The sequence below is a fragment of the Rhinichthys klamathensis genome, unplaced genomic scaffold, assembly GCF_029890125.1.
Source record: "Rhinichthys klamathensis goyatoka isolate OS25496 unplaced genomic scaffold, OSU_Roscu_1.1 h1tg000606l_1, whole genome shotgun sequence".
Taxonomy (NCBI): Eukaryota; Metazoa; Chordata; class Actinopteri; order Cypriniformes; family Leuciscidae; genus Rhinichthys; species Rhinichthys klamathensis.
Window position 1 is genome coordinate 465,455 of NW_026607061.1, and position 17,980 is coordinate 483,434.

Sequence of the window (17,980 nt, forward strand, 5' to 3'; positions counted from 1 at the left end):
TCAGAATATAGATAGGAATAAAACTTGTAAAGCGCTGCTTAAGTGGAGAAAAATCTCACCGCCTTTAAAGACATGTATAATCATTGAAATCTACAGACAATAATAAAATAAAATAAAAATAGACATAAAACAGTTATATACGTATTTTGAATGTTTTTTTTTCCCCACTAGCTTGAAAGAAGACATGTTATGGAAGCAAAATAGCCCAAAATCTCAAAACTGACCAGTGCATAAAAAAAAACAAGGCTTTGACCTTTTTTTTTTGTAACCTCTATTAATCTATAAATCTACAGAGAATAATAAAATAAAATAAAAATAGACATAAAACAGTTATATACATATTTTGAATGTTTTTTTTTTCTCCCTAGCTTGAAATAATACATGTTATGGAAGCAAAATAGCCCAAAATCACAAAACTGACCAGTGCATAAAAAAAAAACATGGCTTTGACTGTAGTGTAACCTCAATATTTTGAGGTTACAAAATATTTCTTAAATTATCTAGAAACAGAAGGTCTAGCCCACCTGATTTATCCTTTTGGATAGCCCGGTCTTCAAAATAACGAAACATCACTTGAAAACGATCAGATTCCAGTGAGCGTAACACCCTGAGAAGTTACAAGAGGTCATATGACTGTTCAGACAAAAAAACAAATCATAAGACACAAGTCTAATAGACTGGCGTTCCCTCGTACCTCATGTATTCCAGCCGGTAGACGGACAGGAGGTAGGTGGACATGGCAAAGTCCAGTTTATTGATGAGCGCAGCGACCTCAGGAGGAGGATCCAGGAGATTAATGATGGTCCCCCTCAAATCATTCAACTCGGCCTAGAAACACACACAGTTCAACAGGGTGAATCACGACAAAATTCAGTGTTATTGTAGTATCATTGATATACTATTATAGATTTTGTTTAAATATCTCTACATAGTGTTTAAGTTTTAGCTTTTTCTTTTAGTTTATTTAGTTTTACTTATTAAAATGGGAGAGGTCCCGGGTTTAAATCCCGGACGAGCCCCCACATTTGTCACGACCGGCTCAAAGCTGTGGCAAATGGAGGACATCAATGAACTTTGTGTGTTCATGTTGTATTGCAAAACACATTTGCTGCTATTGAGGTGCGATACAGGTACAGTTAGGCACAGGTTTGGTGGCATGGGTAAGGTTAAGGGTGGGTTAAAGTGTCAAGGAAGAGAAATTATAGATGCAATTTCAGAAATTAATCAAATCAAAATTTATTTATAAGAGCACTTTTAAAAAACAACAATTGTTTACCAAAGTCCTGTACAAGCATAATTACAGCTGTAAGCACATGCAGGTATTTTGGAATAGAAGTACAATGTAAAAACATGTACACAATAAATGCATTGGATCAAATTATTAATTAAAAATGTAGATAAAGACACTTAATATAAAGTGGGATCGAAAATGCTTTTATGGTTTTACTTTTAGTCAATGATAATAAGCCTGCCGATCATGTCGGATGTCTGATTTGGTGATATTGGCACAATCTGAGATTTAATAAGAAGAAATAAAGCAGTACCGGAGTGACAGTGTCGTTCTTCAGGGCAGAGTTATACTGCAGTTCTGAGCGCAGCGGTTCTCCGCTTGGGAACGTCAGCAGGGGGGATTTGGTTGCGATCTCACACACTCCCTCATACCACTCCTCCGGCCACAAACCTGCAGAAGATTTCTCAAAATCAGCTGAAGATATCATCAATATTTGGACCAAAAAATTGGATCTCAATCAATTAATATTGGAGTATTATAAACACTGCATTAAGCGGCAGTATTATTACAAGGCTTCCTTCAAGGCCCAGATATACTTCAAGCTAAATCAAAGGATGAACTGGTGTGACGTCATTTCAAACTAAATCTGGCCAAAGCGAAGTTCGTTTCTGGAGTTCGAAGCAGCTCACCAAAGCAAACATTAGGCTGGGAAACACCTTTAAACTACCATTGGTCTGTGGCAATGATGTAATAGGTAGGTGTGGCTCTGAGGCTCCGCCTTCTTTGACGTGGAATTTTCGAGGTGAGAAACGAGTAATGCTGAGTTCAAGCCATGTCGTAAATATCGAAATTTCAAGAGGACAACACACACTCGGAGCAGTTCACGTCCTTGGACTGGGAATTATGTGTACAATTATGGTACAAGTAGGAGCTCTCAGAAAATTCCCAGCCTACAAGTTGTATTTACAAGCTCTACGAGGACTTGAATGCTTTTTACAAGTTGAAATCTCACAATAACGGTAATTAAGACATGGCATGAACGCACATAAAAACTTGAACACACTGGAGAGCTGCTTAATTGTAATTCTAATTGAAATTAATATAAATTGAAATTTATGTTTAATACTGTAAAGCTGCTTGCGTTTAAGCAATCTATTGTATAAAGAGTGCCGAATTGCAGAGCTGGTGCAAATATGTCCACATCGCTATGATCATATGCTTTCTCAAGTGCAGTTTCTCACCGCTGTCATTTTTGTTGTGTTTATTTTGCAACAAATATTTACATATTCATCTAAACACTGCTCGTAGCACTGTGGGCGGAGTCAGGATGTTCGCTAACAGTATATTGCTCAAAAGGTATTTCTTTTTATCCCTAAAGGAAGAACAAAAAAGATCTTCGCCGTGAGTATATCGGGGCCTTCAGTTATTTTTACTTGGTAATACATTTAACACAAGTAATAGTAGTATATTGTTTAATCTTCAACAAATAAACAGAGAAAATAAACAGCTACATATATATTTTGGATTATATAAGTGATATATAAATGACAAATATCTGACCTGAGCCCTCAACAGCGAAGCCCATCACAACCGAATATAGCCAGAAGTCTCTGAACAGCTTCTGAAGTCTCGGTTTGGCCTCTTTTATGGCCGGCAAACGTTTGGTCAGCTATAAGATGAAAAAGCAGACAGATTAAATTATGAACAAAGTGACACAATCAGGATTTAACCAAAATAATGAAATGTGCAGACTGTAGGTAAACAACGTAAAATATAGTGTGTTAGTTTTATCAAATTTTGCAACAAATACAGTCTGATTCACCCCAAGTAAGCACTTTTAAAAAATGTGCACATCTCAATTGTATAATATACATTTACAGGTTTAATTTATATACATAAATATACATCTTTTTTTAAATAAATCTGATTAGCTTAAATCTAAACATGCATGTAAATAATAACCAAATATTCAATTGTAAATCATGAACTAGACATTAAAAGAACATCAAGGCAGTGTTGACCAATAGTGAGTGAGTGACTAAAATTTCTAAATATATTTGTCGTACTGTAATCCGCTATTTCAAGCTATGTAGACTGTATACAGTACATTGAGTCACATTAGCAGAAATCCCATTCTCTCACCACAGCAATGACAGGAATGAGAACTCCTAAATTCCCAGCGCTGCTGGATGCCTGAGGAAAAATGAACATACGATATATTTAAAAGCAGAAACACTACTTTACTCAAATAATCCAATTTAGAAACTAAATGTTTCATGACTTTTCAACAGTCACCTGTGAATTCTAAGGACAAATCCTATTACAGCATTAGCACTAATGATCTGGTCTGAATTAAAACAATCCTTTCTGTAGCAGACCACACTGCATTTCTACATTCCCTCTTTTATTATCATGTAACATTCAGAAGGTCTTTACATTGACAACAGCAGTACAATATAAAGAATGCAAGACATGCTACACAAGCATGCTTGTCCTACAATGAAGAAGAGAAATAACAATAAAGGACTTTAATCTGAAGACACGATACCTTGAGGGCCGGGCCCTTCTCACTGGCTCTTTCACTGGCTCGTTTCCCCTCCAGTCCCAGCTGCACAAACAGCTCCAGCAGATTCACCAGCAGCTCATCCACCATCTGTTCTGTCTGGAGGTTCGCTGCGATGTTGGCCAGAGCGTTGATCACGGCCAGAGAACAGTGCCTGTCCCAAACACGACAATACTGAGATAACTGACATGTTAAAGATGCACTAGGTAAATATGAAAAGCATTTGTGTGCTGTGATGCGCTAGTGTCATGCTTACTATTATTGTCAATACTTTTCATGTGTATGTCTATATGTCTATATATATATATATTCATATCTATATCTTAATGTATCAAAAGTCTGAAATCTTCATTTGATTAAGATTTTTTTCGTGTTTTTGAGAAACGTCTCTTATAGAGGGAATGCATTAACGTCACTTCCCCGCCGGAACACGCCCCCCTCAGCGGGACTGAGTGGCAGAAGAGCTGCTGCGTGACTGGAGTTAATAGGGGAAACTGCGTTAACGTGAGTAAAACAAACTATTATCAGTTTAAACTAAAAGTTGGACTCGATATAGTGTTCCTTACAACTTATCAAAGATCCAGTGATCCATGGATATTGGCATGCAGCCAGGAATCGTGTTTCCTGACGTTTATATGTGCCTGATTTCGACGCTGGGGAAATAAATGAAGACAATTTGCCTGTAAACGTTTTATATAAATACAATATAGATAGGTCTAAATCCGAGTGATCACTTACATTAATGTTATACTGTATATCATCATATCGTCCAGCCCTAAAACTTGTATAGTTTTTTGTCAGTGTTTATTTAAAAACATCAAATTATGCAGAATATAGTCTGTTCTGTAGCTTTTTGCAGTCTGTAAAAATATACAGTACCTCAGATTTCTGGTCAAATCTAGTTGTACAGTCAATCGCAAAGCTCTTTCCCGTTTTAGATGTGTTTTGTGTGTTTTTCACGGCATTCACGCTGAAAACAAATGTTGCCGCTCAGTCTTTTTGCCACTTGTGGGCGTGACCGCATTCACTCCGGCCGACGGTGACGTCATGCGCATACCCTCTATACTAATACACTAATAAAAACAGCAATATTGTGATATTATTAAAATTTAAAAGAACTGTTTTCTAAATTAAAGTTGCCGTCGGCAATTTTTTTTTTATCATATTCAGTGAAATCGACACTATAATCTGACAGAACAACATAAATAAAGTGGTTTTAGAAAAAAACCCGAGCTTCTAACTCCACCTGGAGCGTGTTATTTGTTTTGCAAAAATCCACAGCTCCCGGATCATCGGGTCCAATCAGCGCAGGGGGGTGTGAGATCTGACTGTCAATCACAGATCGGGCACACGCCACCCCTCACGCACGTTACAATCACATGCACACGCCTGAAGTTCGCGGAAGTTCGCGCAGTAACGAAGAGTGATGGCGGAAAATCAAGTAGCTCATTTATAGTATAAATGACGTTAGCAATTGCAATCTATCGGTAGATTAGCCAGGACAGCATACCTCCAAATACTCCATGGTGTTGATGGATGCTGATGAGACGGGCACGTTCCAGGGCTCTCAAGTTTTGAAGAAAGGTAAGAGTGACACCCAGCCGACGGGGGGTTGGATACATTTTTGTCATTGGTTGTTGGGTTAAATCTTACCCAGATACAATAGTGCTATTTTCTGATTTGCTATTGTGTAGCTTGATGAACATCACCAGAGGAAACGCGCTTGATTCATGCCGGTTCCACAGTGAGAGCGGCGCGGCCAGAGTTTTGGGCGCTGCGGCATATTAAATATATTACAAATAGTTTTTCAGCGTGAGAAATACAATGTGTGGCGGGAGAGCGTGACAGTCACTCATTTTGGTCTTTTGTCCCTATATCAATGCGTGACACTTGAGAGCCCTAGCGTTCACTGAAAATCTGGTGCACACGCACTGACGAGCATGAACTCGGTGGGAGGGTATCCGTTGATAGTGGGGGAGGGAGATGAGAGTTGTAAACATTCAAAATTTTCCTAAATCCACTCAATCTGCCAGACTTGCCGACTGCAGCTTTAATATATTTTTTAAAATGTAATGTATTCCTGTGATCAAAGCTGAATTTAGAGCATCATTCCTCCAGTCTTCAGTGTCACATGATCCATCAGAAATCATTTTTAATATGATGATTTGCTGCTCAAGAATCATTTCTGATAATTATCAAATGTTGAAAAAAGTTGTGCTGCTTCATATTTTTGTAGAAACCATGTTAACTATGAATTGCAGTGTATTAAAAAAATGGGTGAAAACAGGTGAAAAAAACTATGAAAGAGAATATTCAGGACAATTTAGGGCACAACTTGATATTATCTATTGTGATTAATGATTTTTCTCCATCCACAAGCCCTTGGTAATGCCAAAATACCAAAGAAATCCCCAGGGAATAATCACCTGTATCCATGATCCTTGTAGTCTTTGGTGGAGTAAACCATCGAGCTGGCCTTCACACTTATCTGCTGGAACAAGTTCCAAACTTCCTGGTAAATGTATTGCTGTCGGAGACAAACAGATATAAGGAGATGTTAGCACTAGTAGACTGACCGAAGCACTCCCTATGACAGAAGACAGAACTGCGGCGTACGTTTCCGGTGATGACCATACAGCCCAGCTGATCTATGATGAGCACGTCCAGCTGGGACGGCGGCTGGCAGAACTTCTGCTGTAGGATCTGTAGGATGGGCTCCATCACACGGGGAGTGTCTCTCAGAGCCACGGCGATGTGTCCTAATGCTCGGATGGTGTGATCTGGGATGAGGTGGGCTTCCCTGCGGGAGAGACACACACAATGTTTTTCTCACTTTTATACACTATGGAATCTTTATATTTTATGGAATACTGCAGTATAGCTTGTTTTCATTTGACGTCACGCCACTGCGTTGCCATGGCGTGAAATGCAAATGGAGGGCAGGGAGTGATTTGCTGTATTTAGAAAGCACTATAACAAACTCAAAATGCATGTTTTGCGTCGTTTATGGTTACTTAAATCGATCAAACCACAAGGAGTTTTTATCGTGTACCAAAAGTTGTTGTTCATAAGGGGGGAAAATGCAAGAAATTGACCGAAAAACTCCGGGAAAACGGCTTGCAAACCTACGTCTGCGGTCGGGAGGAGCCGAATGGGAAAATGCCCGTGTGTGCAGTGATCACTTCGTCAAAGGTGAGTTAATACAACTTGAGTGGCTATGTTTGTGTAACGTGTAACGTTTCCGAACTTTGTAAAGTCAAAGTATGTCTGTAAGACTGGATCACGTCCAACATATGTTTGATTTTTTGTTTGTATCTTTCTCTTGTAATAGCGTGTAAAGTAGTACAGTACGGACTTTCCTCCATCTCGTCCATTGCGCTCTTCACTCCCTGCCCTCCATCTGAATTTCGCGCGTCATCATAGTCACGTGACTGAAACCCAGCTATTTATTTCAAATGATTTATCCGTGCACGTCAATATTTTTTTTATTTATGTGCCTCATAATCTTAGATCAGAATAACTCCCCCTCCCTCTTGCAGCATCTCTTCTCTTCTTTGAGGATGAGGGCGGGGCAACCTGTCACTCACATGAGATCCACCAATAGCAAACCATAACCATTCATTCAATTCCCCAAGGGCAAAATCAAGTCCCGCCCTACATTTTTTCTCCTTTCAGGAAGCCGTTTACCTCAGATATACGTCATAATAGGGAAGAAGAGACAATTGACTGTCTACTTCTGCTTCATGCCGACTTTAAAGGCTACTTTAGATACTTTAGGCTACTTTTAGATGAGAGCTTCTAAAAAAGAATGGTTTAAAAGACTAACTATTTAATGAACAATAAGAAAGAAAGTTGGATTAAGATGAATGAGATTTGATTTACTGTCAGAACATACTTGTCATTTTCCTGCGAGATGTACAGACGATTGGAAAGACTGGCAAGGAAAGCCTCAACGATGACTGAGTCCATGGACAACCCCGCTTTTAAACACCTGGATTAACAAAAATACTTACTTATTAGTGTTTAGTAACCAGATGAAAAACTGCAGAATCATACTATAGAATCCTTCTAGATTCTTTGATGAAAAGGAAATTCAAAAGAACAAGATTGAATAGAAATATAAATCTTGTGTAACATTATAAATATCTTAAATTACACTTTTAAACAGTTTAATCCTTGACGTATAAAAGCATTCATTTCTTTAAAATAATAATTACTGACCCCAAATTTTTAAACAGTAGCATGTCATTATTGAAACACATAAAATTGTATGTCACTATTAAAGTCATAATATATTGCAAATGCTAAATTGCACAATGCAATCCAAAGGAATTGTTGGCCATATTAGAAAAAATAAAATAAAACATGCACAGATGCTCACTTTGAAAATCACAATAACTATGCTTTCCGGACATCTTTGGCATACTATGATTTGGAACGCATTTTTCCTAATCTCACATATTGTATAGGATGAATTTTATGTTAATTGTGCACAGAAATTAGGCATAACTTTCATCTGAAAACATTATCAAAAGTACAGAGGAGGTTTACCTGCATATATTGTCGATGGAGATGTCTCGGAGCTGCTCATACATGGACGGCTGAGTCTTCCTACTGGCGTGAGAACTGAAGGTGGACTGGGAATGCTCATTGGTCACATGGATCTTGATCTCACCTGTTCCTGTTTAGGGGGAAATGGAGTTAGACTACTTGCACTGAGCCAACCGTTTATATTTTTTAAAGACCACCTATTATGCTTTTTTTTTTTTTTTACACATTCCTCTTTCTTTAGTGTGTAATGTTGCCGTTTGAGCATGAAAAAGGTCAGAAAGCACAAAGTCCCTCCAGCGGGAGTTCTTCTCTATATCAGTGTCACTGTTTCTGAACTCCTTGAGTTTCTCCTGGGAACGAACACGTCACAATATTCCTCATTTAAATAATTAATACGCAGAATAAAGAGGCAGGGCCTGGATGAGTTAGTTAGTAGTGCGTTGAAACTGGTGGTTATGGTAAGGGACGAGACATTTCCCAAACACACTCAAAGCGCTTGACCAATCACAACACACTGATCCAGCCGACCAATCAGAGCACAGTGTGCTTTTCAGAAGGAGGGGCTTCATAGAGACAGGAACTAAACAGAGCGTTACTGACAGACTGGGAAGAGAGGAGCTGCAACAATGGAGAATATGAGGAAAATAATGTGTTTGTTTAACATTTAAGTATGAAAACCTGTTCTAGTAGAGCCCAAAATAAAGACTTTGTAAGATGGCCTCTTTAATTTCTGTTTTGATGTACCATGACACAAGCAGCATAAATCTAGACACAATGAACTGTTAATGAAAATGAAATCAAGGGGAAAATCTCACCTGTGGCGTACTGACTGTGATATTTGTAGAGCTTCACCAGCACAGGTGAAGGTACAACCAAGAAATCTCTTAGAGACATGGTGACTGAGTGAGCCACCACAGGGAAACGCTCACACAACCGTCCGAGACCCTGTTTCGAGAACACATGTAGCACAATTATACATGAAATATCCTATTTCACCCCAAAATGTTCAAAATAATAATTTCCTTAGCGCATTGTGAGAGGGGCAAAACTCAGGATGCACCTGTAAGCAGCAGATGAGCAGAGGCATGTGAGCGATGATGACTTTACTAGACGTCTTAGACTGCAGCTTCTCAGACAGTTTGGTGCAAAGGTTCTCCGCACCTGGCAGAAACAAGCCGATAAATGAATAAGCCGATAAATGAACAGTTAGACTGTATCATGACATACATGCAGCAAATGATCCCAGAACACTCCCTCAGTCTTACCCTGTTCCTCCGTGACGGCCCAAACCATGAGGTCCACGCAGGCGGCGTTGGCCTGGCAGCGCAGTTTGAGCGGGTTCAGCTCGCTGTGCAGATACTCCACGTCATGCAGGATCCTCTGCAGCTCCGACTGACTGCTGCTGAACTGCTCCAGAACAAAGTCATGAACCTCCTTCACGTACGACACCTGCAGGTCTGAGAACACAACAATCACATTAACACAAACAGTAATGAGAGTTACTGGAGCTATTGGAGTTATTGAAAGCTGCAAGTCTTAGAGATGCTAAATATTTGTGTGAAATTCCAAAAAAAAAAAAAAAACAGATTTTTTATAAACATTTCTTTTTCTTTTATGCCATTTATCTAAACATTTATACCCATTTTCTATTATTCATTTAAAAAAAATTGTATTTGTTTGATATTTATAATATTAAATATAATAGATTATTAATAATAACACAAAAATATTATATATTTTAAAAGGTTAATACATTGAAAATTTCATTTATTTTTGATTTATAAATATAGATTAATAAGAATAAGAATAACAGGACAAAAAATTATTTGATTTTGTTATTATAATAAATATTTAAAACAATTATATATAATAATATAACAATAATAATCATTAATAAAGATTAATAATAAAATAATAATCATTAACATACTATTTCAGTTGAATAATGACACTATTGTCTTTTTAGAGCTGCTTTACAGTAGAATTGAATTCTGTTTGCATCATTGAATCATAATTTTCCTGTTTATCACTGCGAAGCTGCTTTGAAACAGTCCGTATTGTATAAAGTGCTATAGAAATAAAGGTGACTTGACTTATTTACATTTACCTTTCATGTAGTATAAAGTGTCCCTCAGCATTTTAAAAATGGCCACATACAGCGGATCACTGAACGTCTTGTAGTTCAGATTAGCTGCCGCATTGACCTGTAACAAAGAGCAAAGGTCCACAAATCAACACATTGTCTTTTTTGAACAGAACAAACATAAAGCAGTGGGATCTGAATCAAAGCATATACCTCTAGAACTGCAACCATATTCTGATCCAGTGTCTTCATAAAAGATTCTGACACAAAGTGCTCCACCTATCCAAGAAGATAAAGCAACAACAAAAACATCAACAGAGTGAACATAAAAACACCGGTGGCATACAAGTACAACCTAATATACGGAAGCTGAAGGCACTGCAGATTATTAACCATTTGCAGAAGCTGCCTCAGTAAATCCAGTGGTACATCAAACTCTTTACTGTTGCTGCCCGTGAAGAGTGGCGAGACGGAGAAACTCGAGCTTATGGTGGAGAAATAGTAGTCTGGGTCCACAGCGCTGCCATCGGGCAAGTATGAGCCAGCTGGAGCACAAAAACAACACCACGTCAGGACACATCAAACCAAGACAGCATTCGTGGACATCAAAACCTTGTCCAAACATGTCAATTGTATTAATAAATACTAAGTAGGCAAACCTGTAAAAACGCTGTTCTTTTTAAAGTTACCTTCAAAATAAGGAGCAGAAGGGTCAGAAGGGGAACCTGGAGGAACTCCGGCACGCTCTGGACTGGCCTATAAAACACAAGAAAGAAAAAAAAAAATTTCAACTAATGCTACACCTATTGACTAAATCATATAGGCCTGGTTTCACAGATTAGGCCATAGTACAAGTTAGGACATCTAAGTAGCTTTTGTAAACGTTCCTTAGAAAAAAACTTTACGTGTGTGCATCTTGAGACAAAACAATGACACTGACATATTTTTAGATAGTTGCTTTCAGTTAAAACAGCTCAAACATGCATTTTAGTCTGGGACTAGCTTAAGTCTTGTCTGTGAAAACGAATGATATTCTAGTATTTTTTTTACCAAAGTATGTATGTGCTACTCTAGAGTATTTGATCACACTGGTTGGCATTATATAGCTTATGTCCTGATCGCTGCAGTCTCGTTTTAAAGATGCAGACACGGCTTTTGCAACGGAGGAACCTTATCATAGATCCTAGGACCATTGGCGGAAGTACCCGTTTTTTGCCGTGTTTTCACCGCAGGAACTTTTGGAGAAACTAATTTAGCTCCTACTTCAGAGTAGGGTCTAAACCAGCACTATAGGAACTATCCATGACGTTAGAGTAAGCTGATTGGCCGAACGCATGGGAAACACCAGCACCCGCCATTTAAAAAAAAAAGCTGTGTAAACACAGATTATAGCCTATATATTTACTCCACAAAATAACTCTACGAATATGGAAAACAGTGAAAGATGGGACTCTTAACCTTAACTTTGAGGGGACCAAGCGAAACATGATTATGTATTTCTGTTCAGCTAGCGACACGGCAAACGCTAATACCTTTTCATATACTGTCTACTTTCTATGTATAACAGTTCTATCTAATAACGTATTTGACAGGACTGTTAGACAGATCTTAAACTAATGAACACGGAGAATGCAAGCACTGTTTGTTTGCTCAGGCTCTGGCTGGCGTTCTCAGCGCCGTCAAAATAAAAGTCACAACAACAAGCGTGGCTTACGTCACTTCTTACGTTCCTACTGGCGGTGCGAATGCAACCAGGAAAACGTTCCTAAGGGAACTATTAGTTCTCTAGAAATACCTGGTGCGAAAGCCCCTACGGTGGAGGGAGAAGATGCATTCAGTACCTGTTGTGAGATGCTGGAAACACTGCTGGTTTTACGGCGTAAAGAGTCGCTCTGGTAGACGGCGAGGAACGAGCTGGGTAGGATGGAGCGGAAATCGTTAAAGGATCGTCGTCGGATCACCTCCGTCCCCTCTCCAGTGCCCAGGGTCTGATGGCTGACCCGTGGGAAGAGTTTAGACAGCAGTGGCTCCTCTGTGTTGCTGTAGCGGCCAAACGCTCGCACCACTCCGAGCAGACAGGGCACAGTGTATTTACACAGGTATTCTGGGTAGGAAAATCAGAAGAGAGAGTATTATTACTTCACACTGAAAACACCTTTAAGCCATTCAAAGTCAACATGAAATCAAAATTGACCCTATTAATTCATTCATTCATTTTTTATTTAATTTTAAATAATTTCTTGATTTTTAAATAAATGTATTTCATATTGTGATTATTCTAAAGAAAAAAACAATTAAAAAAGTAATACTTTTATTCAGCAAGAATGCATTAAATTGGTCAAAAGTGACAGTAAAGACATTTATATAAAAAAAATAATGCTGTTGTTTTTTACATTTTTAGTCATTAAGAATCCTGAAATGAAATGTATCACGGTTTCCCAAAAAATATAAATGTTTTCAACATTAATTTTCAACAATAATAAGATTTTCTTCATTGTGACAATGAAGACTGGAGTAATGATGCTGAAAATTCAGCTTTGATCACAGGAATAAATATGTTTAAAATATATTACAACTTTTTAATTGTAATAATATTTCATTCACAATATTAATTTCCGTATAGGACGAAAACACTGACCTTTATCTTGGCCTTCGATGTTCTGACACATTTCCTGTAGCACCTGCATGAGGTTCATCACAGCCTCCAAAATCTGAAAGAGATTTGAGTAAATTTAAATCTATTAGTTCTGCTCTTTTCTCTTTAGACCTCGATCAGGGCAGATGCACAGCATAATTCATTTAACATGAATGATAACGAGAGACTGTCGTATTCACAGGTGTTAAATGTTCAGTTAGTGATGTAATACAACCTATTAAACTTACATTGTTACATCAAATTCTAACTGACATCTCTCAATACAATCATTTGTTATGTGGTGAGAAATTAAGCCTCTCTTTAAATACAATAGGGTAGCAAATTAGTCTAAAGCTACTAATCAAAGAAACACTGACAGAAACTAGGAACTTCATATTTATGTCAGCGATCCTGGTTGAAAATTAAAAAGTAGATTTATTCAGATAATCAACAGCAAGTTAAATCATCATGAACGCACGTGGATTCGCATAGACTCGTCCATCTGGGCCACATCTGAGAGCATCGTCACCAAACTGAAGGAGAAATTCTCCGCAATGGGGAGTGTGTCTGAACACAAGGATGAGAGACACGTAAGATCAGGAACATTTGAGAATGAAATAAGGAAATGTGATGAAGACAGAATCATACCTCGTCCTTTCCTCTCTGAGCTCTCCTCGATCCATTGCACCCTCGGCAATCCCTTCAGCAAAACCAACAAGTACGGGACAATAGCGTCCCTGTGCTGAAGGAGTAAATAAACACACGATTCAGCACACAGACCAGCGCTGCTAAACAACACGACAAATGAGTTTGCTGTGATTAACATAAGATCCCATTAACTATCAAAATACACATCTTTTTTTTCTTCAGATTTTTAAAAATATATATATTTTAAGAGATATAACCATTTAAACTAAATTTCTTTTGGGTCAGTTTTGACATGGGAAGCTAACTGTGGCTTTACCTATGAAATTGTTTTTTTACATTTATTAATTAGATATGCAAAAAATGACTTCTGAAATTATCCTCTTTCCCACATGTCACACACCTTTAGGGCTGAATTATATTGGTAATATGCATATAGGACTATAAACAATAAACAGACAAAAGATGTAACTGACATAAAAAATAAACTATATCTAATGAACCATTAATGAACAAAAAGCAAAGAGAGTTTGAAATAGAATTCCACATTTCATTCTGCTGCCACCTACTGATGAAGCATTGTAGATTCAGGCTGTTGATCATCTTTATCATCTCAAATTGAAATGTATGCAAGTAAAATTAGTATATTTTGTTTGAAAAAATTCCAGAGTAAGATTTTTGTTGTTTTTGTGTTGTTTTGTTGGAGAAAGTATATGTAGGTTTCATAAATGTAGACATTTTCCAATTAAATTAATACTGGAAAACTGAGTTTATATGTTCTAATAAATTTCATATAGGCCTAATGATATATTCAAATACAATTTCTCATGAACATTTTCCTGCATCACAGTGGATTTGCTCTAATTATGTAATGTAATGTAACATTTCAAAGTATTTAATAAAAAGGGCGGGGAAACATTCAAAATGTTGACATTTTTGCACATTCACTTATTAATAAGATGCTCCTGATCAGATACAATGTGGTTTTAGTTTTAAAATATTAAGTTTTGACTGTTTTATAAGCTCACGTTCCACTTTGTCACAACTGACCCGGGAATACGAAAGGTGATACAGTTTTTTAATACAGCAGGAGGGTTAATGTGTCCCACTTTCCCTTATTTGAATTAGGAAAGCTGATGTGTGTGTGGCCGTGTTAAAACCAGTACCTGCAGCTCAGACTCCACCAGGAAGATGCCGAGAGCGATCACAGCATCTCTCCTCCGCTCATCCAGCTGGAAAACACCACGGATGTCCACGGGACACATGCATTGTAGCTTCTGGACCTGTATTATGAAAATGTATTTTTTTAAAACTTGCAATCTTAACCATGCAGAAGCTGCGAGAGCCAGGGTGCCATTTGTCTTTAATTTGTATAAATAATATACTATGAATCATCATCTTTTATGTGTCAAACTAACTACAGAGTAAAACATGACACCAACAGAGTTATTATAGTTAACTAAAATTAAAAACATTTTTTGTTCTTTTAAATAAAGAATAAAACAGCATACAAGTATCAGATGAAAAACTTCAAATAAATGAAAATTGTACAACGTAAAAAATAAATAAAACTAACTGAAATAAGTTTGTCTTATTTCAATAAGTGCACACAAATCATGAAAACGTCATGATGCCATATTAGGCTATGTACAGAAGTTTGCCAATATGTAAGGAAGTTTATCACCTACTTCCCTTTAAAACAGACTATTGATTAAGTCATGTTATGTGGTCAAAAAGTGGCCAGAAAACCATTACACATAAAGAATATAACATGTATAAATGAGTTTTAGGACAGCAGCATCCCACACACTTGGTTTTAAATGAGAGCACCTTCACACAGATTAACTAAGGCTCAGAAAAATGTTTTGTTCTCAGAGTCACAAATAACTTTTCTATAGAGATCCACCCTTGCAACGCCTATCTGGTTTTTCACGTCCTGTCAGGCAGTAATAACATGTGACAGGGTTATTGTATGCTTAGCCTTATTGTATATCTCAGTCTCGGAGCAAAAAGCTACTCTAAAATGAGCAATTAAGCTGAAACATCAGCCAGCACATCAGTGAATTAAATGCATACTGTAAATCAATAAACAGTTAGCCTATGTCTGAACAAAAATTAAATATAAAGGTTGTGCCTATTGTGTTGTGGATGATATAAATTGATAGATTCCACTCCTAAAAAAAACAAATATATTGTGCATTTGAATACTAGAAGATTGTTTATTGTTACTATTATTGTTGTTAGATTAATAGTTTTATCCTTTCATTGATTGTTCCCTACAACTGTATTGTAACGGAGCAGTAAAGCAATTAAAATAAACAATTATTACAACATTGCTTATTCAATTGAAATTGGTTTAAACTCAATATATAGATGATTACACATAGGTAATGATTAATAATGTAAATATCTTTATTTGAAGAGGACGAACGTTAAACTAGTAACGTTAAAGAAAAGACCGTATAAAGATAATGTCAGCCGATTTGAATGAATGGTCTTCAACATATGGATATACATGTTAAAAAAAGGTTCAATAAATAGGAGTGAACACTAGGTACTGGATTAAACTATGGTTTGTTTTGGTTCTGTTAGCGGTTAGCTTCAGATGCTAATAGGAAGTAAAACTCTCACCTTGTCAATCGGAGCGGGTCGATGGGCGGCCAGAGAGCGCGCGAGAGACAGCACAGTGTTAAAGTAAAAACCTCGCGGCGTCCCTTTCGACGACATTATTCATTTATATATTAAAACAACAACAAATATCTACATCTTAAAATGAAATGTTCGTCTAGTGACAGCTGATGAGAGCTGCGACTACGGAAAGCCCGAGCGCACAGTTGGCAAGGTCATTATCGCGATAGAATCATAGGATAGAATAGGGTATGAGTGTATGGAGCTATAGCTGGGTTTCAGTCACGTGATTATGATGACGCGCGAAATTCAGATGGAGGGCAGGGAGTGAAGAGCGCAATGGACGAGATGGAGGAAAGTCCGTACTGTACTACTTTACACGCTATTACAAGAGAAAGATATAAACAAAAAATCAAACATATGTTGGACGTGATCCTTACGTTATGAAGAGGAGCGATTTTCAACTGAATTAAAAGATTTTCCTGCCATCGAGGCGGTAGATATCAGGAACTACCTCGTCTTACAGACATACTTTGACTTTACAAAGTTCGTAAACGTTACACGTTACACAAACATAGCTAAGTTGTATTAACTCACCTTTGACGAAGTGATCACTGCACAAACAGGCATTTTCCCATTCGGCTCCTCTCGACCGCAGACGTAGGTTTGCAAGCCGTTTTTCCGGAGTTTTTCGGTCAATTTCTTGCATTTTCCCCCCTTAAGAACAACAACTTTTGGTACACGATAAAAACTCCTCGTGGTTTGATCGATTTAAGCAACCATAAAGGACGCAAAACATAGGCATTTTGAGTTTGTTATAGTGCTTTCTAAATACAGCAAATCACTTCCTGCCCTCCATTTGCATTTCGCGCCATGGCAACGCTGTGGCGTGACGTCATATGAAAACAAGCTATTGTGTCTTTATTACATGCGAGAAAATAAATAATCTGAGAGAAAAAAAAAAGTTTGAGAGAAAAAGTTATCACACTGATAGCAAAAAAAGCATTTCATGAGAGAAAAAATAATATTTGAGAGAAAAAGTTTTCATACCAATAGCAAAAAATAATCATATTTGAGACTAAAAAAAGTTTTGAGAGAAAGTATTTTCTCAGAACATAAAAAATATATAAATTTGAAATTTTTAAAATTATTTCTGAGAAAAAAAAATCTCTCTCAAAATACTTTGAAAAAAAATCTCAAATATATATTTTTTGCAATCAGTGTGAAAACATTTTCTCTAAAAAAAAAAGTGTTTCTCTCAAAACGCTTTTCTTTGCTCTCGATGCAATTTCTTGCTCTCGTGTCAGGATTTTGCTTTCGCTGTGAAAATTGTGTCATGGGCGGGGCCACGTTCCTATTGGCCAGTCGGGTGAGCATCGTCTTGTCTTGGGAGTCGAACTGAATCATTTCACCATTGTTCGGTTCACCTAGAGAGATGATGACACACACAACTCGATGGGTAGCTGGCTGAGCAAGTTCAGCATCACTGAAGATTAAACATTAAAAAATAGCACACATTTTCATGAATGAATGTGTATTATATTATTAGCTTGCTAATCGCTAGTAAAGCTAATCGCTAATTAGCCATCTCTCAACTTGCTCAGCCAGCTACCCATCGAGTTGTGTGTGTCATCATCTAACCCA

At 37.4% G+C, this 17,980-nt stretch overlaps 1 protein-coding gene across 2 annotated transcripts in view; it reads right to left on the reverse strand.

Moving 5' to 3' along the window:
- pi4kaa (phosphatidylinositol 4-kinase, catalytic, alpha a) overlaps nt 1-16,546 on the reverse strand; it is a 41,944-nt gene extending 25,398 nt beyond the window's left edge. For both annotated transcript variants that reach the window (XM_056240682.1, XM_056240681.1), the window contains exons 1-23: nt 16,340-16,546; nt 14,875-14,991; nt 13,712-13,805; nt 13,542-13,630; nt 13,067-13,139; nt 12,270-12,532; nt 11,118-11,184; nt 10,822-10,973; nt 10,642-10,707; nt 10,453-10,549; nt 9,611-9,802; nt 9,406-9,506; nt 9,161-9,290; nt 8,346-8,475; nt 7,690-7,785; nt 6,411-6,594; nt 6,221-6,321; nt 3,780-3,948; nt 3,374-3,424; nt 2,792-2,900; nt 1,545-1,681; nt 695-828; nt 525-607 (exon numbers count right to left, since the gene is read on the reverse strand). In XM_056240682.1, coding sequence (XP_056096657.1) covers nt 525-607; nt 695-828; nt 1,545-1,681; nt 2,792-2,900; nt 3,374-3,424; nt 3,780-3,948; nt 6,221-6,321; nt 6,411-6,594; nt 7,690-7,785; nt 8,346-8,475; nt 9,161-9,290; nt 9,406-9,506; nt 9,611-9,802; nt 10,453-10,549; nt 10,642-10,707; nt 10,822-10,973; nt 11,118-11,184; nt 12,270-12,532; nt 13,067-13,139; nt 13,542-13,630; nt 13,712-13,805; nt 14,875-14,991; nt 16,340-16,435 — 2,731 coding nt within the window. In that variant the 5' untranslated portion in view covers nt 16,436-16,546. The remainder of the gene's footprint in view (nt 1-524; nt 608-694; nt 829-1,544; nt 1,682-2,791; nt 2,901-3,373; nt 3,425-3,779; nt 3,949-6,220; nt 6,322-6,410; nt 6,595-7,689; nt 7,786-8,345; nt 8,476-9,160; nt 9,291-9,405; nt 9,507-9,610; nt 9,803-10,452; nt 10,550-10,641; nt 10,708-10,821; nt 10,974-11,117; nt 11,185-12,269; nt 12,533-13,066; nt 13,140-13,541; nt 13,631-13,711; nt 13,806-14,874; nt 14,992-16,339) is intronic.
- Between the last annotated feature and the right edge of the window lie 1,434 nt (nt 16,547-17,980).